The sequence below is a fragment of the Bos indicus genome, chromosome 29 (assembly GCF_029378745.1).
Source record: "Bos indicus isolate NIAB-ARS_2022 breed Sahiwal x Tharparkar chromosome 29, NIAB-ARS_B.indTharparkar_mat_pri_1.0, whole genome shotgun sequence".
Lineage (NCBI taxonomy): Eukaryota > Metazoa > Chordata > Mammalia > Artiodactyla > Bovidae > Bos > Bos indicus.
Genome location: NC_091788.1, coordinates 13,099,149 through 13,116,735, shown reverse-complemented (window position 1 = coordinate 13,116,735; position 17,587 = coordinate 13,099,149). Strand labels below are relative to the sequence as shown.

General features: G+C 41.6%; 1 protein-coding gene across 4 annotated transcripts in view; it reads right to left on the bottom strand.

The window, feature by feature from the left end:
• The window catches only part of PRCP (prolylcarboxypeptidase), an 86,080-nt gene extending 68,517 nt beyond the window's left edge, over window positions 1–17,563 (bottom strand). Inside the window, exons 1-2 of one of the 4 annotated variants that reach the window (XM_019955139.2) lie at window positions 17,535–17,563; window positions 15,766–15,962 (exon numbers count right to left, since the gene is read on the bottom strand). In XM_019955139.2, the coding sequence (XP_019810698.2) occupies window positions 15,766–15,939 (174 nt within the window). In that variant the 5' untranslated portion in view covers window positions 15,940–15,962; window positions 17,535–17,563. Of the gene's footprint in view, window positions 1–15,765; window positions 15,963–17,082; window positions 17,279–17,493 lie in introns of those variants that run through there. The other 3 variants (XM_070782903.1, XM_070782904.1, XM_019955138.2) reach the window with 3 other exon arrangements.
• Window positions 17,564–17,587: the final 24 nt, after the last annotated feature.

Genomic DNA, 17,587 nt, shown 5'->3' with positions numbered 1-17,587 from the left:
CACTATATTGATTCTTCAGATCCATGAACATGGTATATTTCTCCATCTATTTGTGTCATCTTTGATTTCTTTCATCAGTGTTTTATAGTTTTCTATATATAGGTCTTTTGTTTCTTTTGATGATTTATTCCTAAGTATTTTATTCTTTTTGTTGTAATGGTGAATGGAATTTTTTCCTTAATTTCTCTTTCTGTTATCTCATAGTTAGTGTGTAGGAATGCAAGGGATTTCTGTGTGTTAATTTTATATCCTGCAATATATTCATTGATTAGCTCTACTAGTTTTCTGGTGGTATCTTTAGGGTTTTCTATGTAGAGGATTATGTCATTTGCAAACAGTGAGAGTTTTACTTCTTCTTTTCCAATCTGGATTCCTTTTATTTCTTTTTCTTCTCTGATTGCTGTGGCTAAAACTTCCAAAATTATGTTGACTAGTAGTGGTGAGAGTGGGCACCCTTGTCTTGTTCCTGACCCAGATGTGTCTTGTGATGATTAACTTGGATAATAAATTCATTCAAGTGCCTACCAAGGGCCTACAGGAAGTGAGAACTTGGTATATTTATGTATTTTGTAGTATATTATTAGCATTCACCTCCCAAGTCTGAAACCACTTTCAAACACACACACAAACATACACAATGATTTGTGTCATGTGTTTAATATTGCCACTTAGGAGGAAGAAATTAGTAGTATGAAACCTTAGCAATTTATTCTTAGTGTTCATTTAAAAAACCATGACCTTGAACTGCCCTGGTGGTACAGTGGATAAGAACTCGCCTGCTAATTCAGGGGTTATGATCCCTGCTCTGGGAAGATCCCCCATGCCTTGGGGCAACTAAGCCTGTGCACCAAAACTACTAAGCCCGTGTTTAACTACTTAAATCCAAGTGCCCAAGCACCCAGAGCTCTACCACAAGCAAAGTCACTGCAATGAGAAGCCCACATATCACAAATAAGAGTAGTCCAAGCTTTCAGCAACTAGAGAAAGCCCACATGCAAAGTAACAAAGACTCCAGCACAGCCAAAACTAATTAAAAAAAAATTTTTTTTTCAATGACCTAACAAAGTAAAATTTAACAAAAAAAAACCTTTACAGCTCTCTTGGGTACTGACTTGGTAACATTAAGAGCCTCTTAAACACCAAATATGTTGTGGTCTAGTATGGGATATGCTTTTGCTTTTGACTTTCTGTCCAATCACCAGTAACCAGTGCTACAGCACAATATATTTTAGTACACATTCAAAGTGAAAGTCACTCAGTCGTGCCCAACTCTTTGAGACCCCATGGACTATCCAGTCCATGGAATTCTCCAGGCCAGAATACTGGAGTGGGTAGCCATTCCCTTCTCCAGGGGATCTTCCCAACCTAGGGGTTGAACCCAGGAGTACACGTTCATTGCTGTACAAATCATGCAGCTCTGAGGAAAGGTACATACTACAGCAATAAAACATGGCAATTTTAGATTTTTGAACTGATTTATAAAGAAATTAAATAATCTGTGATATCCCCTTCATCACTTCATATGCTAAACATTATAAATCCATATCTCAAGGAACTACTTATTTCCTCCCAGGTGGGAAAACAATGGCTCAAACAGCTGGACTTCTCATAAAAGTGATTAAAGAGATTAGCTTAAATTTTCAGTCTAATATCCTTTAAAACAATAACACTTTATTAAATAAATGGGAGAATAGTACTATTATTGTACATACTATCTTTAAAGATGAGACCAATATCCAGACTTTTAAAGAAAATAAAATACTTAGGTGGAATTAACTGGACTTGACTCCCTAATCCATGGACTGGGAGACTTTCAAAAGCAGAGTGCCAAACAGTGACCTGTATCCTTTGGAGTTATTAGATAGGAGGGGGGACATTCAAGGACCTCTGCAAGTGGAGTGGAAAAGACATGCTAGGGACTAGTCCATGTAGTATAGAGTAGGGACCTTTATAGGAACTCTAATTAACTTATTTCGAGCCAAATTTTGTACATCGACTGCTTAAAAAGCTTAAAATGGAGGATCTGCTAATAGATTTATGGTAAACTACATTAAGTGCCAAGTTTAAGGGACAAAATTCTACAGTAGTGACCTTATTCCTTTATTCCCATGGAGAGAGAGAGAGAGTGAGTCACTCAGTTGTGTCCAATTCTTTTCGACCCCATGAACTTTAGCCTGCCAGGCTCCTCCATCCATGGGATTTTCCAGGCAAGAATACTGGAGTGGGTTGCCATTTCCTTCTCCATGGAATCTTCCCAACCCTGCTATCGAACCCAGTCTCCTGCACTGCAGGCAGACTCTCTACTATCTGAGACACCAGGGATGTCCTCTTATTCCCACAGAGTGCCTTTTAGTGATCATCAATGGAGGTCTATTAACATATTTTGCTCTAGAATGTATACAGTCACCCAAATATATCTCCTAGTATTTTTACCCTAGGTAGCATAGTCCCCTTCTGCTACTAAAATAGTCCCCATTCATTTCTTAAATTAATTTTTATTGGAGTATAGTTGATTTACAATGTTGTGTTAGTTTCGGTTGTATAGCAGAGTGAATCATTTATACATATACATATATCCACTCTTTTTTACAGTTCTTTTCCCATGTAGGTCATTATAGAATACTGAGAATTCCCTGTGTTATACAGAAGGTCCTTATTAGTTATCCACTTTATATATACTACAGTGTATATGTCAATCCCTTATCTCCCAATTTATCCCTACCTCGCTTTCTCCCCTGGTAACCATACGTTTGTTTTCTACATCTGTGACTATTTCTGTTTTGTAAATAGGTTCACTTGCAATATTTAGATTCCACATATAAATGATATCATATGATATCTGTTTTTCTCTGACTTAACATCACTCAGTATGACAATCTCTAGGTCTATTTATGTTGCTGCAAATGATATTATTTCATAGTTTTTTATGGCTGAATGATATTCCACTGTGTGTGTGTCTGTATATACATGTGTGTGTGTGTGTGTGTGTGTGTGTGTGTGTGTATCTTTATCTGTTCCTTTGTTGATGGACATTTAGGTGACTTGGAGTACATGTATATTTTTGAACTATGGTTTTCTTCAGGTATATGCCAAGGCATGGGATTGTAGGATCATATGGTAATTCCATTTAAAATATAACTATCATATGACCCTTCAAACTCATTCATTTAAATTCTTCTTTCCATAACACAAAACCAAGGCCAGAAGAAAGTTCTGTATTGTTAAAACCTCTGTTATGATTTTTTTTACTCTCCAAAATTACCCAACTTGCTATTAAAAAAGATAACTGAAACTCCTTATTCCTCAACTAGGCTGTATATTGTCATCCTGCTTATTTAACTTATATGCAGAGTACATCATGAGAAACGCTGGGCTGGAAAAAACACAAGCTGTAATCAAGACTGCCGGGAGAAATACCCATAACCTCAGATATGCAGATGATACCACCCTTATGGCAGAAAGTGAAGAGGAACTAAAAAGTTTCTTGATGAAAGTGAGAGTGAAAAAGTTGGCTTAAAGCTCAACATTCAGAAAACAAAGATCATGGCATCTGGTCCCATCACTTTATGGGAAATAGATGGGGAAACAGTGGAAACAGTGTCAGACTTTATTTTTGGGGGCTCCAAAATCACTGCAGATGGTGACTGCAGACATGAAATTAAAAGATGCTTACTCCTTGGAAGGAAAGTTATGACCAACCTAGATAGCATATTCAAAAGCAGAGACATTATTTTGCCAACAAAGGTCCGTCTAGTCAAGGCTATGGTTTTTCCAGTGGTCATGTATGGATGTGAGAGTTGGACTGTGCAGAAGGCTGAGCGCCGAAGAATTGATGCTTTTGAACTGTGGTGTTGGAGAAGACTCTTGAGAGTCCCTTGGACTGCAAGGAGATCCAACCAGTCCATTCTGAAGGAGATCAGCCCTGGGATTTGTTTGGAAGGAATGATGCTAAAGCTGAAACTCCAGTACTTTGGCCATCTGATGCGAAGAGTTGACTCAATGGAAAAGACTCAGATGCTGGGAGGGATTGGGGGCAGGAGGAGAAGGGGACAACAGAGGATGAGATAGCTGGATGGCATCACTGACTCGATGAACATTAGTCTGAGTGAACTCCGGGAGTTTACTCAGAACTCCCGGTGATGGACAGGGAGGCCTGGCGTGCTGCGATTCATGGGTCACAAAGAGTCAGACACGACTGAGCGACTGAACTGAACTGAATCTGGATTTCCTTACAGATGTGACTTTTACAACTATCTCTGAATCATAAATTACAAAATGTTCTATCTATTCCAGAAATACAGCTGGTAAAGAGGCAAAGTGGAATACAGGCTTTGATGACACCAAACCTCAGTTTAAATCCTGATGCTATCATTTATGAGCTGTGTGATCATGGATAAATTACTTCATCTCTGAGCCCTTTATTCCTCGGTAAAATAGATGCAGTAGCTCTGTGCAGGGTTAAAGATAAGCATATGAAGGGCAGTACCTGTCACAAGGTGAATGTGTCATATCCTGGTGAACAGAGCAGTGCTATGTCTCACAGCAACTCAACACCAAGTCATGTTCTTAAAATCAATGAAAACTTCAAAGAAGGAATATCCACACCAAGAGTGTGTAAGTGGAAATAGTAACACTGACTTCACAATGTTGACTGCCCACCTCTCGCCTCATCACCTCTGCCCTGTCTCAGTCTTACTGACCTCCTTTCAATTCCTCCTACTTGTTTCTAAATTAGTATCTTGTACACAGTATATCCTCTATTTGGACAAAAATCTCAATCACCTCCCTTCTCCTGGCCAATAATTCCTCCTCAGCTTCCTGCCTCTGCTTTAACACCATTGCTGACCGGAGGACTTCCTGATATCCAAGACTTAGGACCCTACTGTGGCTCCCACAACATATTATTTCCTTAAAACACACATCATACTTGTAATTACTTATCACTATCTTCTTTCCCATTAAAATGAAGTTTCATGAGGTATGTCTTTGCTTTCCCCTTATCCCTAGCAACTGACAGTATATGGCACATAGGAAGAGTTCAATAAATATGTGTCAAGTGAATATATAACTGTGTTGTTTTCCTCTATAAATGTTAGATATCATAACTTCTATAATAGTTATACTTTCATACATGTAAATTCTATCACACAACCAAACTGAAGGGATACTGTGGGAAAGTTCCTAAAGAAATCTGACTTTAATAAAACTGTCTTTTCCTTACACCGTGTGGACAGTTCTCACAATATAAATAGCAAGAAAGAGAACATCATGAGCCTGACAGAGACATAGCAGCTGTTTCTCTCCATTCACAGCACCACAGGCAACTTGGAACTAACTGACTCATATACAACAGATAGCAAGGATTTACAAACACACATGGTTAATTAGCCTCTGTTTGCAAATGAAAAGCAAAAAAAAAAAAACAAACCATAAAAATACTGCCTTTACTTTAGCTCTCTAATAAACAAAGGCACTTCACAATCACCAGAGAAGTAGCTTTGAAGGAGATATTGTTCCTGAAATATTCATTCTTCACCCTTCCCTCAGCCCACATCCATACACATACAGGGACTGCTGCACTCCCTTCCATGACCCTTCTCTGTAGATATGCTGAGAAAAAGGTCAGTACAGTTCATCTCCAGATCATCAAAATAAGAGGATGAAAACAAGTAGGCCTGTTCTTATTTGCCTGGCTTCCTACCTTGTTCCCTCAAAGCATCTTAAACAGCTGGGAATCAAGTTTCCATACTCTTCCCTTCCCTATGCATACACACCCCTTCCTTACCTCAATGTGCAGGGAAGCAGGAAAAAGGAAGGGGAGAGATACTCAAAAAACATTTGTGCAGACGATATTCTAAGTAAAACAATGTGCAAAGGGCTGTGAAGGAGTACGGATACTTACAAGACAGGCTTCCTGCTTTGAAAGGGGAACAAAAGGTTTTAACACAAGGCTAGAGTTAAGACAAATGCCATGAGACAAGTACAAAGAAAGATCTGACCAATCACACACTTTCTGGCCCCTGGAGGAGGAGTGTCTGAGATGGGGCTTAAAAAATGGAAGGGGTTGATAAAGGAGGAAAGAGGCAAGGGAGAGGCATTCCAAGCAAAGGGAACAATGTGGGTTAAAACACAGAAACAGGAAAGCAATGGGCATGTGTGGAGAACAGATTAGCAAACTGGAAAGGTGGGTTGGAGCCAAAGGGTGGAAGGCCTCAAACACTACAGGATTTTTTTCTTGAGAAAGCAAAAAATCAGGAAACATTGCAGGTCCTGAGAAGAAGAGTGGTTTGACTGAACGGAGGTGATTAATGTGGCCCATGGGGACTGCAGTGGAGGAGGAACTACAGGTTGCAAGGAGGACCAGTTAAGACTCTTTCAGGGACTTCCTTGGTGGTCTAGTAGTTAAGAATTCACCTTGCAGTACAGAGGACATGGGTTTGATCCCTGGTTGGGGAACTAGGATCCCAAATACCACAGAACAATTAAACCTGCATGTCACAACTAAGACCTGATACAATTATTAAACAAATAGTTTTAAAAAAAAGACTCAGGGAAACCTTCCTGAGATAAGCCTTTCCATTCCACTATACACCCATATGTATACATACAAACCACCTTACTTATTTAACGTATATGCAGAGTACATCATGCGAAATGCCAGGCTGGACAAAGCACAAGCTGGGATCAAGATTGCCAGAAGAAATATCAATAACCTCAAATATGCAGATGACACCACTCTTATGACAGAAAGTGAAGAGGAACTTTAGAGCCTCTTGATGAAAGTGAAGGAAGAGACTGAAAAAGTCAGCTTAAAACTCAAGGAAGATCATGGCATCCTGTCCCATCATTTCATGGCAAATAGATGGGGAAACAATGGAAACAGTGAGAGACTATTTTTTTTGGTTCCAAAATCACTGCAGATGGTGACTGCAGCCATGAAATTAAAAGACGCTTGCTCCTTGGAAGAAAAGCTATGATCAACCTAGACAGCATATTAAAAAGCAGAGACATTACTTTGCCAACCAAAGTCCATCTAGTCAAAACTATGGTTTTTCCAGTAGTCATGTATGGATGTGAGTTGGACCATAAAGAAGGCTGAGTGCCAAAGAATTTGAACTTTGCTTCTGAACTGTGGTGTTGGAGAAGACTCTTGAGAGTCCCGTGGACTGCAATCAGTTTGGGATGGATCGAACCAGTCCAACCTAAAGGAAATCAATCCTGAATATTCAGGATTATTATCCTGGAGAAGGAAATTGCAACCCACTCCAGTACTCTTGCCTGGAAAATTCCATGGATGGAGGAGCCTGGTGGGCTACAGTCTATGGGGCTGCAGAGTCGGACATGACTGAGTGACTTCACTTTCTTTTTCTTTTCCTGAATATTCATTGGAATGACTGATGCTGAAGCTGAAGCTCCAATACTTTGGCCACCTGATGGGAAGAAGTGACTCATTGGAAAAGGCTCTGATGCTGGGAAAGATTGAAGGCGGGAGGAGAAAGGGACAAAAGAGGATAAGATGGTTGGATGGCATCACTGACTTGATGGACAGGAGTTTGAACAAGCTCCAGGAGTTGGTGATGGACAGGGAAGCCTGGTATGCTGCAGTCCATGGGGTCGCAAAGAGTCAGGACACAACTGAGCAACTGAACTGATCACCTTGCTTCCCAGGTGTCACAGTGGTAAAGAATCCTCCTGCCAATCAGGAGCTGCAGGAGACAAAGATTCAATCTCTGGGTCAGGAAGATGCTCTGGAGTAAGAAATGGCAACCCACTCAAATATTCTTGCCTGGAAAATTCTATGAACAAATGAACCTGGTGGGCTATAGTTCATGGGGTCACAAAGAGTCAGACAAAACTGAGCACACATCACCTGGCTTATTTCCTTCAAGGCAATCATTACAGTCTATAATTATCTTATGTTTATTTGCTTATTATCTACTTCCTAACCAGAAAATAAGTTCCACATGAGCAGTCCAACTATTGTCTCAAGAACCGTGCCTGCCATATATACAGACTGTCAGTAATTTTTTTTTTTTTTAATGGTAACACTGCCACAAGGAGAAAGTCATCATTTAACCAGATGAGTCTGGTTCTGAGTCAGAACTATAGATCCAGGAGAAAAGGGAATTCTCCTACACTTCTGGTGGGAATGTAAGTTGATACAGCCTCTTTGGAAGAAGTATGGAGATCCCTTAATAAGCTAGGAATAAAACCATCATGTGATCCAGTAACCCTACTCCTAGGCATGAGTGCCAAAACTGAAAAAGACACATGTACCCCAATGTTCACTGCAGCACTATTTATAATAGCTGGGACATTGAAGCAACCTAGATGTCCATCAACAGATGAATGGATAAAGAAGCTCTGGTACATATATACGATGGAATACTACTCAGCCATAAAAAGGAATGCATTTGAGTCAGTTCTAATGAGATGGATGAACCTAGAGCCTATTATACAGAGTTAAGAAAGTCAGAAAAAGGAATATAAATATCATATACAGATGCATATAAATGGAATCTAGAAAGATGGTACTGATGAATTAATTTTCAGGGCAGCAATGGAGAAACAGACATAGAGAACAGACCTATGGACATGGGGGAAGGGAAGGAGAGAGAGGGTGAGATTTATGGAGATGGTAACATAGAAACTTACAATACCATATGTAAGCTAGATAACCAATAATTTGCTATATGACTCAGAGAACTCAAACAGGGGCACTTTGACAATTCAGAAGGGTGAGATGGGGAAGGAGATGGGAGGGAGGTTCAGGAGGGAAGGAACATGGGTGTACTTATGGCTGATTCTTGTTGATATATGACAGAAACCACAAAATTCTGTAAAGCAACTATCCTTCAATTAAAAAAATTAAGTGACCAAAAAAATCCTAAAAAAAAAAAAAAAAACTACAGATTTAAGTAGAAATATTAGGAGGCAGAGTGAGGTAGTGATTAGAATACACTTGGTACCTCAGTTCCTCCATCTATAAATTGGGAATAGCAGTACCAAAACCACATGAGGTCAATGGGAGAATTAATGAGCTAATATGTGTGAAGTGTTTATATAAACATAAATATAATGCTCTATGTTATAAATATTGTATCAGTGGGAGAGCTAATTTTTAATTTAAAAAACATTTTACATGATCTCAGTCTGTATCTTACTCAAAGTTGAGATAGAAAAATCGTTGAGGTCTCATCTGTCCATAGGGTCGCACAGAATCGGACACAACTGAAGCGACTTAGCATGTATGCATGCACTGGAGAAGGAAATGGCAACCCACTCCAGTGTTCTTGCCTGGAGAGGACAGAGGAGCCTGGTGGGCTGCTGTCCATGGGGTCACACAGAGTCGGACACGACTGAAGCAACTTAGCAGCAGCAGCCGCAGCATTTACCAAAGGCAATTAATGGTAGGGCAAAAAACAGAACTTCTGCCCACATCCCTACCTGATATATTAATATATATCCACTCTTGATATAATTCCCTATAGATAGGAGGCACTCATGAACAGAATTACAGGTGCATCAGAGATCAGCAGATCTAATCTTCTCATCTTACATATTAGTACACTGAGATCTAGAGTGAAGCAACTTGCCCAACATAGTAGTACAAGTTAGTAGCAGGGCTGATACTAGCAACCAAATTTTGAAAGTGTTGTGTTTTATGTACTAAAGCATAAAACCCCTGTAATATGCAGATGGATATAAACATGCATGCTTAGTCACTCAGTTGTGTCCGATGCTTTGTGACCCCATGGACTGTAGCCCACCAGGCTCTTTTCTCCATAGAATTTCCCAGGCAAGAATACTTGAGCGGATTGCCATTTCCTACTCCAAGTGATATTCCTGACCAAGGGATCAAACCTGAGTCTCTTGTGTCTCCTGCATTGCAGGCAAATTCTTCACCATTGTACCACCTGACAGTATAACCTCTAAAATTAACTTTTGCTGAAACTACATTTTAGCATTAATTGGTAAAATATTCAAAACTCAGCTATTAGAAAGACAGTGTTAGATTTAGTATTATCAAGGAGGTACTTGAAAAAACCTGAAAGGATACAATTATTATCATACATTTTTCTCTCCACAATTTACCAAAACTAAAAATAGTATAGGAAAAAAGTGGAATTAGCTTCACACGCCTTTTTTTATGTATCAGTCTTATGTGAAAGAAAATAATTTCAAATGAGGAAAAAAGTTAATTTCTATGTTCTATTTACAAGTGTACTATACTACATCCCACTGAAAAAAAGAAACATTTGCACTAGTTAAGTAACAGAAAAGAATTCACAAAGACTTTCATATTTGCCAGAATAACTATTTTAGATATGATACGGAATGACTTAAATATTTTATTCTGAGTGGAGAGGAGGTACATGCTCAGTTGCTCGGTCGTGTCCGACTCTTTGTGACCCCCTGGACTGTAACCCACCCAGCTCCTCTGTCCATGGGATGATCCCGGCAAGAATACTAGAGTGGGTTGCTATTTTCTCCTCCAGAGGATCTTCCCCACCGAGGGATCGAACCCCCATCTTCTGCAGCTCCTGCACTGGCAGGCAGATTCTTTACCACTGAGCCACCTGGGAAGCCCCCAGAGAAGAAGTTAAAGCCATATGAAAAAACTGCAAGGTAAAATAAAAATAACATTTACCATTTACTAAGTGTTTACCAAGGGATCTAAACTGTGCAGCTGCTGCTGCTGCTAAGTCGCTTCAATCGTATCAGACGCTGTGCAACCCCATAGATGGCAGCCCACCAGGCTCCTCTGTCCCTGGGATTCTCCAGGCAAGAATACTGGAGTGGGTTGCCATTTCCTTCTCCAATGCATGAAAGTGAAAAGTGAAAGTGAAGTCGCTCATTTGTGTCTGACTCTTTGTGACCCCATGGACTGCAGCCCACCAGGCTCCCCCGTCCATGGGATTCTTCAGGCAAGAGCACTGGAGTGGGGTGCCATTTCCTTCTCCACTAAACTGTGCTAAATAAACACTTAACAAATATCAGCTTATTTCACAACAAATCTGTGAGATGAATAGTATAATTAGCCCTATTTTGCTGATTATAAAAATAGAAGCTCACAGTAACTTGTCTGAAATTACTCAGGTAGTGTTAGAAACAGAATGCATTCTCAAACCTGTATGGTTGTCAAGCTCTATCAAGTTCCTAATCCTCAACAGTTTTGATCAAGATCAATTCATCATAGCTTACAGGTGAACTACATGACCCCTTCTGACAACAATTCTGTAAGTAAAAACAGAAATCAGTTCAGAATTCATATAATATTTGTGGCAGTATGCTCCAGGCATAAGGGGAAGGTCATCAATAGATGAACCAGTAAGAAGAGGAGAAAGGAAAAATGAAAAGAAGAACAGGAGGAGAAAAAGCGATAGGCCCTTCCAAGGCACCTGACACAGCTCCATTTTATTAGACATTCACTAGGACCACCATGACAAGAAAGGGAAACCCAGAATAGGAATTGAAAGTAGAACTGTAAGGGTAGAAAGTAGAACTGTAAGCTATAAATCAAAATTGCTTCATCTACCATGATGGTCTCACCACAGACGAGGAAGGAGCTGTAGGAAGGCCCTGCAGGAGTCAGCAGCCATGAGCTCAGTGCTGGGCCAGGATGCACAGTTCTCACATAAACACTGGTCAGTAGTTAAATAAGAATAGTAGAGTATAGATGACTGACCACTAGGTTTCTAGAAGAGGCATTACCATAAGCATCAGCATATAGATCAACCTGAAATGCATGGCACTACGGAGAGTGTGGTTTAAAGACAGAGTAGGGGAGGAACCACCGTTTACTTCATTAAGATCCTCAATTTCCTAATGTTCCAGGCACTGTGCATGTGCTTTCCTGAATTACCATGTTTAACACTCACAACAGCCTTAGGGAGATGTAACAGTTAATTTTACATGTCAACTCAGCTGAGCCATGGTGCCCAGAATGCTCAAACATTCTAGATATTTCTGTGAAGGTGGTTTTTTTAGATGAGATTAATATTTAAAACAGTAGACTTAGAGTATAGCAGCTTTACCCTCCATAATGTGGGTGGGTCTCATCCAATTAGGTGAGGCCTGAAAAGCACAAAAGACTGACTACTCTTGAGCGAGGAATTAGGCAAGTTGACTGCCTTGGGACTCAAACTGCAGCTCTTCCCTGGGTCTCCAGTCCACCAGCCTACCCTGCAGATTACAAGGCTCCTCAACAACATGAGTCAATTTCTTAAAATAAATCAATCCCTCTCTGTGAAGAAAGATATACATATACACACACACATACACACACACACCCTACTAACTGTTTCTCTAGAAATCCCTGACTAATACAGTAGATACTGATTTCTATTTTCAACAGTGAGGAAAGTAACAGCCTGAAAGGACCCATTCTCTTTCCCCATTACATCACACAGCAAAATGCCTTCAGGATTCACATTCAGATCTGAGGGACTACGGTGGGAGTAAGAGGGTAATAAGAACCATGGAAATTGAATAAATACAAGTCACGCATCCCAAGGAGCCCTTTACAACATTCGCATCACACATATGAGTGAATGAGTGAGTGAAAGTCACTCATCAGGTCCGACTCTTTGCGACCCTATGAACAATACAGTTCATGGAATTCTCCAGGCCAGAATACTTGAGTGGGTAGCCTTTCCCTTCTCCAGGGGATCTTCCCAACCCAGGGATAGAACCCAGATGTGGACTCTTTACCAGCTGAGCTACCAGGGAAGTCCAAGAATACTGGAGTGGGTAGCCTATCCCTTCTCCAGAAGATCTTCCTGACCCAGGAACTGTACTGGGGTCTCCTGCATTGCAGGTGGATTCTTTACCAGCTAAGCTATCAGGGAAGCCCTATCACACATACATGCAGAGCCCTTGATGTGCCCAAGTGATGTGTTATCCTTTCTCTGGTCTCCTGACTCAGTTATTTTTGATTAAAAACAAAATCAAACATTCCTACTACATCAACATTTGAAGACTGTGAAAGAAAAGGAAATATAAATGGTAAAAAAAAATAGAAGGAAAAGATTAAAAAGGAAAATAAATAGATGATTTGTGTCATTAATTAAATGACGGTAGACCTTGCTTGGGCTTTCTTTGGGTAGTCATCCATTCACTCCCTCAACAAATATTTATTTTGTACTTTATATTTTTATGGGATTTTCTGGGTAATAGATAATGCTATCTAGCTGACACAAAATAGTAAATGTGAAAAAAGTCCAACTAAAATCAAGAAAGTTTCACAGAAAAGGTGATATTTCAGCTAGGACAGAGGTATGCATTTAACTAGCGGAGAAGAGGGGGGTATTCCAGACAGAATTTCTGATACAGTAAACTTCAATTGAGTCTATGTTCTATTTTGCTAAAAGTGTATGTGTGGAGAAGGTGGAAGGAGGTGGGGACCTATGGCAGGATATGAAGCTGAAAGACCAGCATGCGATGAGAAACAATATGAAGGACTTTGACCTTTATTCTGCAAGTAATCAGTTATGAAGGAGGGCTAAGCCTTTTTACTGAGACCATTCATGGAGTTTGCATGAATATAAGGACAACTGGGAATAGCTTAGACAGATATAACAACAGATAAAGAAATCATTATAAAGTTGAATGAAAATTAAACCTTGAATAAAGACTAAGTCTTAGGTACAATAATAATGTTTATCATTAAAAGGCATGAAAGTACTTCATCTGCTCCAACTAAAAAAATTAAAGTTGAGTTTACACATACTTTTCAATCCCAACTAAAAATTTATGGTCCAGAAAAACTGGCAATTACTATAAAACCATTATTGTGCAACAATTATTATACAACACATTTGTATATATGTGAAAGTCTTTCTCTAAACAGTGAAATAAAACTCAATTGGAGTTGATGTAAATAAAATTATTATTATGGTAATAAATCTATTTGTGGAATCTGAGTCCTAAAATGTGAACTAAATATAAGCCAGAGGGCAAAACATGGCTGAATAAGGCCAAACAGATCTTGTAAATCACCACAAATGGAAAAAGAACTGGCCTTTTATATCTAAAGAGTGAAGTGGTCAAGAAAGAAATTTACAATGAAGGAATATAAATTAGGACCTAAGAGATCATTCAGTCTCTTCTACCTTTTCATTCCCCCTCTTTTCTGCTGATAGTTCTCTCACCATTCCTAAAAGGATTATAGATATCCATTCCAGTAGTTTCCCTTCAACTTAACTTTAGTTATGGAACTCTGCAAAATCCCAGCATATAAAACAAATAAAAATATAAATCTCAGGCTGAAAGAAGTCAGAGAGTGGGGGTTCTGGGGTACCCTAACTTGGTTTCCACATGGTTTTCACCATCCCTCTGAGACAGCTCCCCCAAAGCCTTAATTTTTCAGTAAAATGTGAAACACATTGGTCCTTTTCCAAACCTCTCAATTTACAAATGAGGAAATTGAAGCCTAGAGAATTGCCTAAAAAAAAGATGTTTCCTAGTACTCCTGCTAAAACTAGAATGCTTTCTCTTCATAATCTCTACATTTCTGGGTTAAAAATGATTTCTTATACTAGAAGTTCACGTCATCCCTCTATATCAAATTCCTACTCAAAATTCACATAAGTTAGTAACCATCAATTTACTAAGTGTCTACTCGAGACCAAATACTTTGTTAGGGATATGTCATCTATTCTCATTTAACCACCACCAAATCCCCCAGAGGTCAAGAAATTGGGCTCAGAGAGATATATGAAACTTCCCAAGGTCACAGAGCTAGTATTAATAGATTGGAATTCTGATCTACCTAACTCCTAAAGCCAAACCTCAGACTCTTGCACTTCTAATCCCAATGTTTCCCAAATTTTTGCCTATCTTTTCACATGCATGCACATACACGTGCTCAGTCGCTCAGTCATGTTCAACTCTTTGAGACCCCACTGAATGTAGCCCATCAGGCTCCTGTGTCCATGGGATTTCTCAGGCAAGAATTTTGGGGTGGGTTGCCATTTCCTACTCCAGGGGATCTTCCCCCACCCAAGAATCAAACCCCCGTCTCTTTTATCTCCTGCCTTAGCAGGCAGATTCTCTACCACTGTGCTACCTGGGAAGGTCATCTATCTTTTCACAGGCTCCCAGAACTTTAAGTGATATTGTCATTTCACAAAAGATGTACTTCCTCATCCAGGCTTCTCAGGAAATACCTACCTCATGCTTCAGCCAAGCACAAAGACATCATGCCTACCTTAAACCTCTGAACTCAAAATTCAGAACTATAAAGATGCTCACCTTCACTCCCCCCTCCAAATTTTGACAGACTCCTACAACTTCCAGGGAAAGTTGAAAACTCTTAATGAAAGGGCTACAAAAGCAACAACTCTGAGCTGAGCATTAGACAACAGACTGGCATTTTAGATTGAAAAAATATTATATATTATCTGGTAAGATATTAGAAATGTGAACTTAGGTGCTGCTTTGGGACAAAAGATGACTGTCACCGCGAAGTAGGCTCCAGAGCTGGCATTAAATAACTTGAATTTGGCAGGAGGTCAAAGGAATTTTAGGGCATCCTCTGCAAGCAGGAGTTGAAGTGACTGTGATGGTCAATCACAGAATGGAGTGTAGAGCCAGAAATGACAATAAATTACTGGTGACCGAAGGTGAGTTTAAACACCTTGGGGCCCCCGGACAAGTCCTCAGCATTAGGGTTCTACAATTTCGGATGAGCTCTGGTGCCCGAAAACCACAAAACCCCAGTCCTCGCCACCCACTCGGACACCCCAACCTTTTTGGCCTTACCTTCTGTTGGATGTAGCGAATCGAATACTTCAGGGTAATAGTGGGGCGGGATCTGAAGCTAGTTGACCAGGGTAGGCTGCTAGGGGCCCTCAGTGACGGCGATACGGGGTTGGCGGCCCCAGGAGTCAGGAAAGCTATGAGCAGGAGCAGGAGCAGGAGGGAGCAGCGCCCCATGGCTCAGGACCGTGGCTGCAGAGCTGGTAGGAGGGAGACAGGCAGATGCACGCAGCCCCGCCCAGCCCGAAGCTCTGCCCCCGAGACAGGCCCCTCCTTCCCGGGGGAAACCCAATGCCACCCCGCCCCTCAGTTGCTACTGCTGCTAAGTCGCTTCAGACGTGTCCGACTCTGTGCGACCCCATAGACGGCAGCCCACCAGGCTCCCCCGTCCCTGGAATTCTCCAGGCAAGAACACTGGAGTGGGTTGCCATTTTCTTCTCCAATGCATGAAAGTGAAAAGTGAAAGTGAAGTCCCTCAGTCGTGTCCGGCCCTCAGCGACCCCATGGACTGCAGCCTTCCAAGCTCTTCTGTCCATGGGATTTTCCAGGCAAGAGTACTGGAGTGGGGTGCCATTGCCTTCTCCGTAAAGCCTCTCAAATTCGAACTGCCCAAGCCATTCCGACCCCCCGTCCCAGTCCCACAGGGCGCCGCCAGGTTTCATTTCCCTCTTGTACCGTCCCCTTACCTTCCGACTCAAAGCCTGCCTTTATCATCCCAGGCCCCTCCTATCTGACCTCTGAACCCCATTCTTAACTATATCACCCCCCACAAACACTTTCTTCCCATCCTATATCCTCCCCTTTATCGTCACTGCCAAACCCTGCCCTGTCCACCTCTATTTCATCGCCACATCCTTGTCTTCCACAAATCCTACATAATAATAGTGTGTGCATGCGTGCAAACGTGCCAGGCCGCTTGGGTCGTGTCCAACTCTTTGCGACCCTATAGACAGTAGCCTGCCAGGCTCCTCTGTCCATGGGATTCTCCAGGCAAGAATACTAGAGTGAGTTGCCATGCCCTCCTCCAGGGGAATCTTCCCAACCCAAGGATCTAACCCAAGTTCCCCCCACTGCAGGCGGATTCTTTAGCGTCTGAGCCACCAGGGAAGCCCCGGGAAGGGCTACTGCCAACTTAAAACTCGCCACCAGCTCTACAAGGACTAAATCATTCACTAGTCACTCAGCCCTGACAGTCAAAACACTCTGAAAGGAGGAGCTCAGGGTACAGATCTGCTCCTCCTGACTGGCAGCGGCATCTGCCAATCCGTGTTAATGTGTGCATATCCTGCCCTTTTCACTAAAACCATGTATACTACTAACCTATCCCCACTAGGTCTGGCTCCTTTGCACCGCCACCTCCATGTCAGCCTAATCACCTCCTAGGGCACTCTGTCGGACCCACACAGTCCACTTCTCAACGGAAGTCGCCCCGGAATCCCACTAGGTCCCGGTCCCTGCTTCAAAGCTTCCGGCACCCAGCTTCGGACCCCGCCTTCCTCTCTCCTTGGGTGCAGTCCCAGCCTCAGCAGGCGGAGTCCCCTTCGGTCTTCCGACTCTCCCACCACCAACTTCCGCTTCTCCTTCCAGTCAGCCAGGTGAACCTCGGTCTGAGGGGCGCTCCCACCCACTACCACCCTTCCCGGGGTCCCTACGCCTAGCTGGCTCAACGCTGCCTCAAAACCAACTGTACAGACTGTACTACTGCTCAATCAGTTGACAAAGGACACTTGCCTAACCCTCTCCGACAAAAATGGTCGTTCCCAAAACCTCACAGGTTGTCGCGCTACATCTCCACCCTCGGCGGCGTCTTCTTCTGATTGGTTCT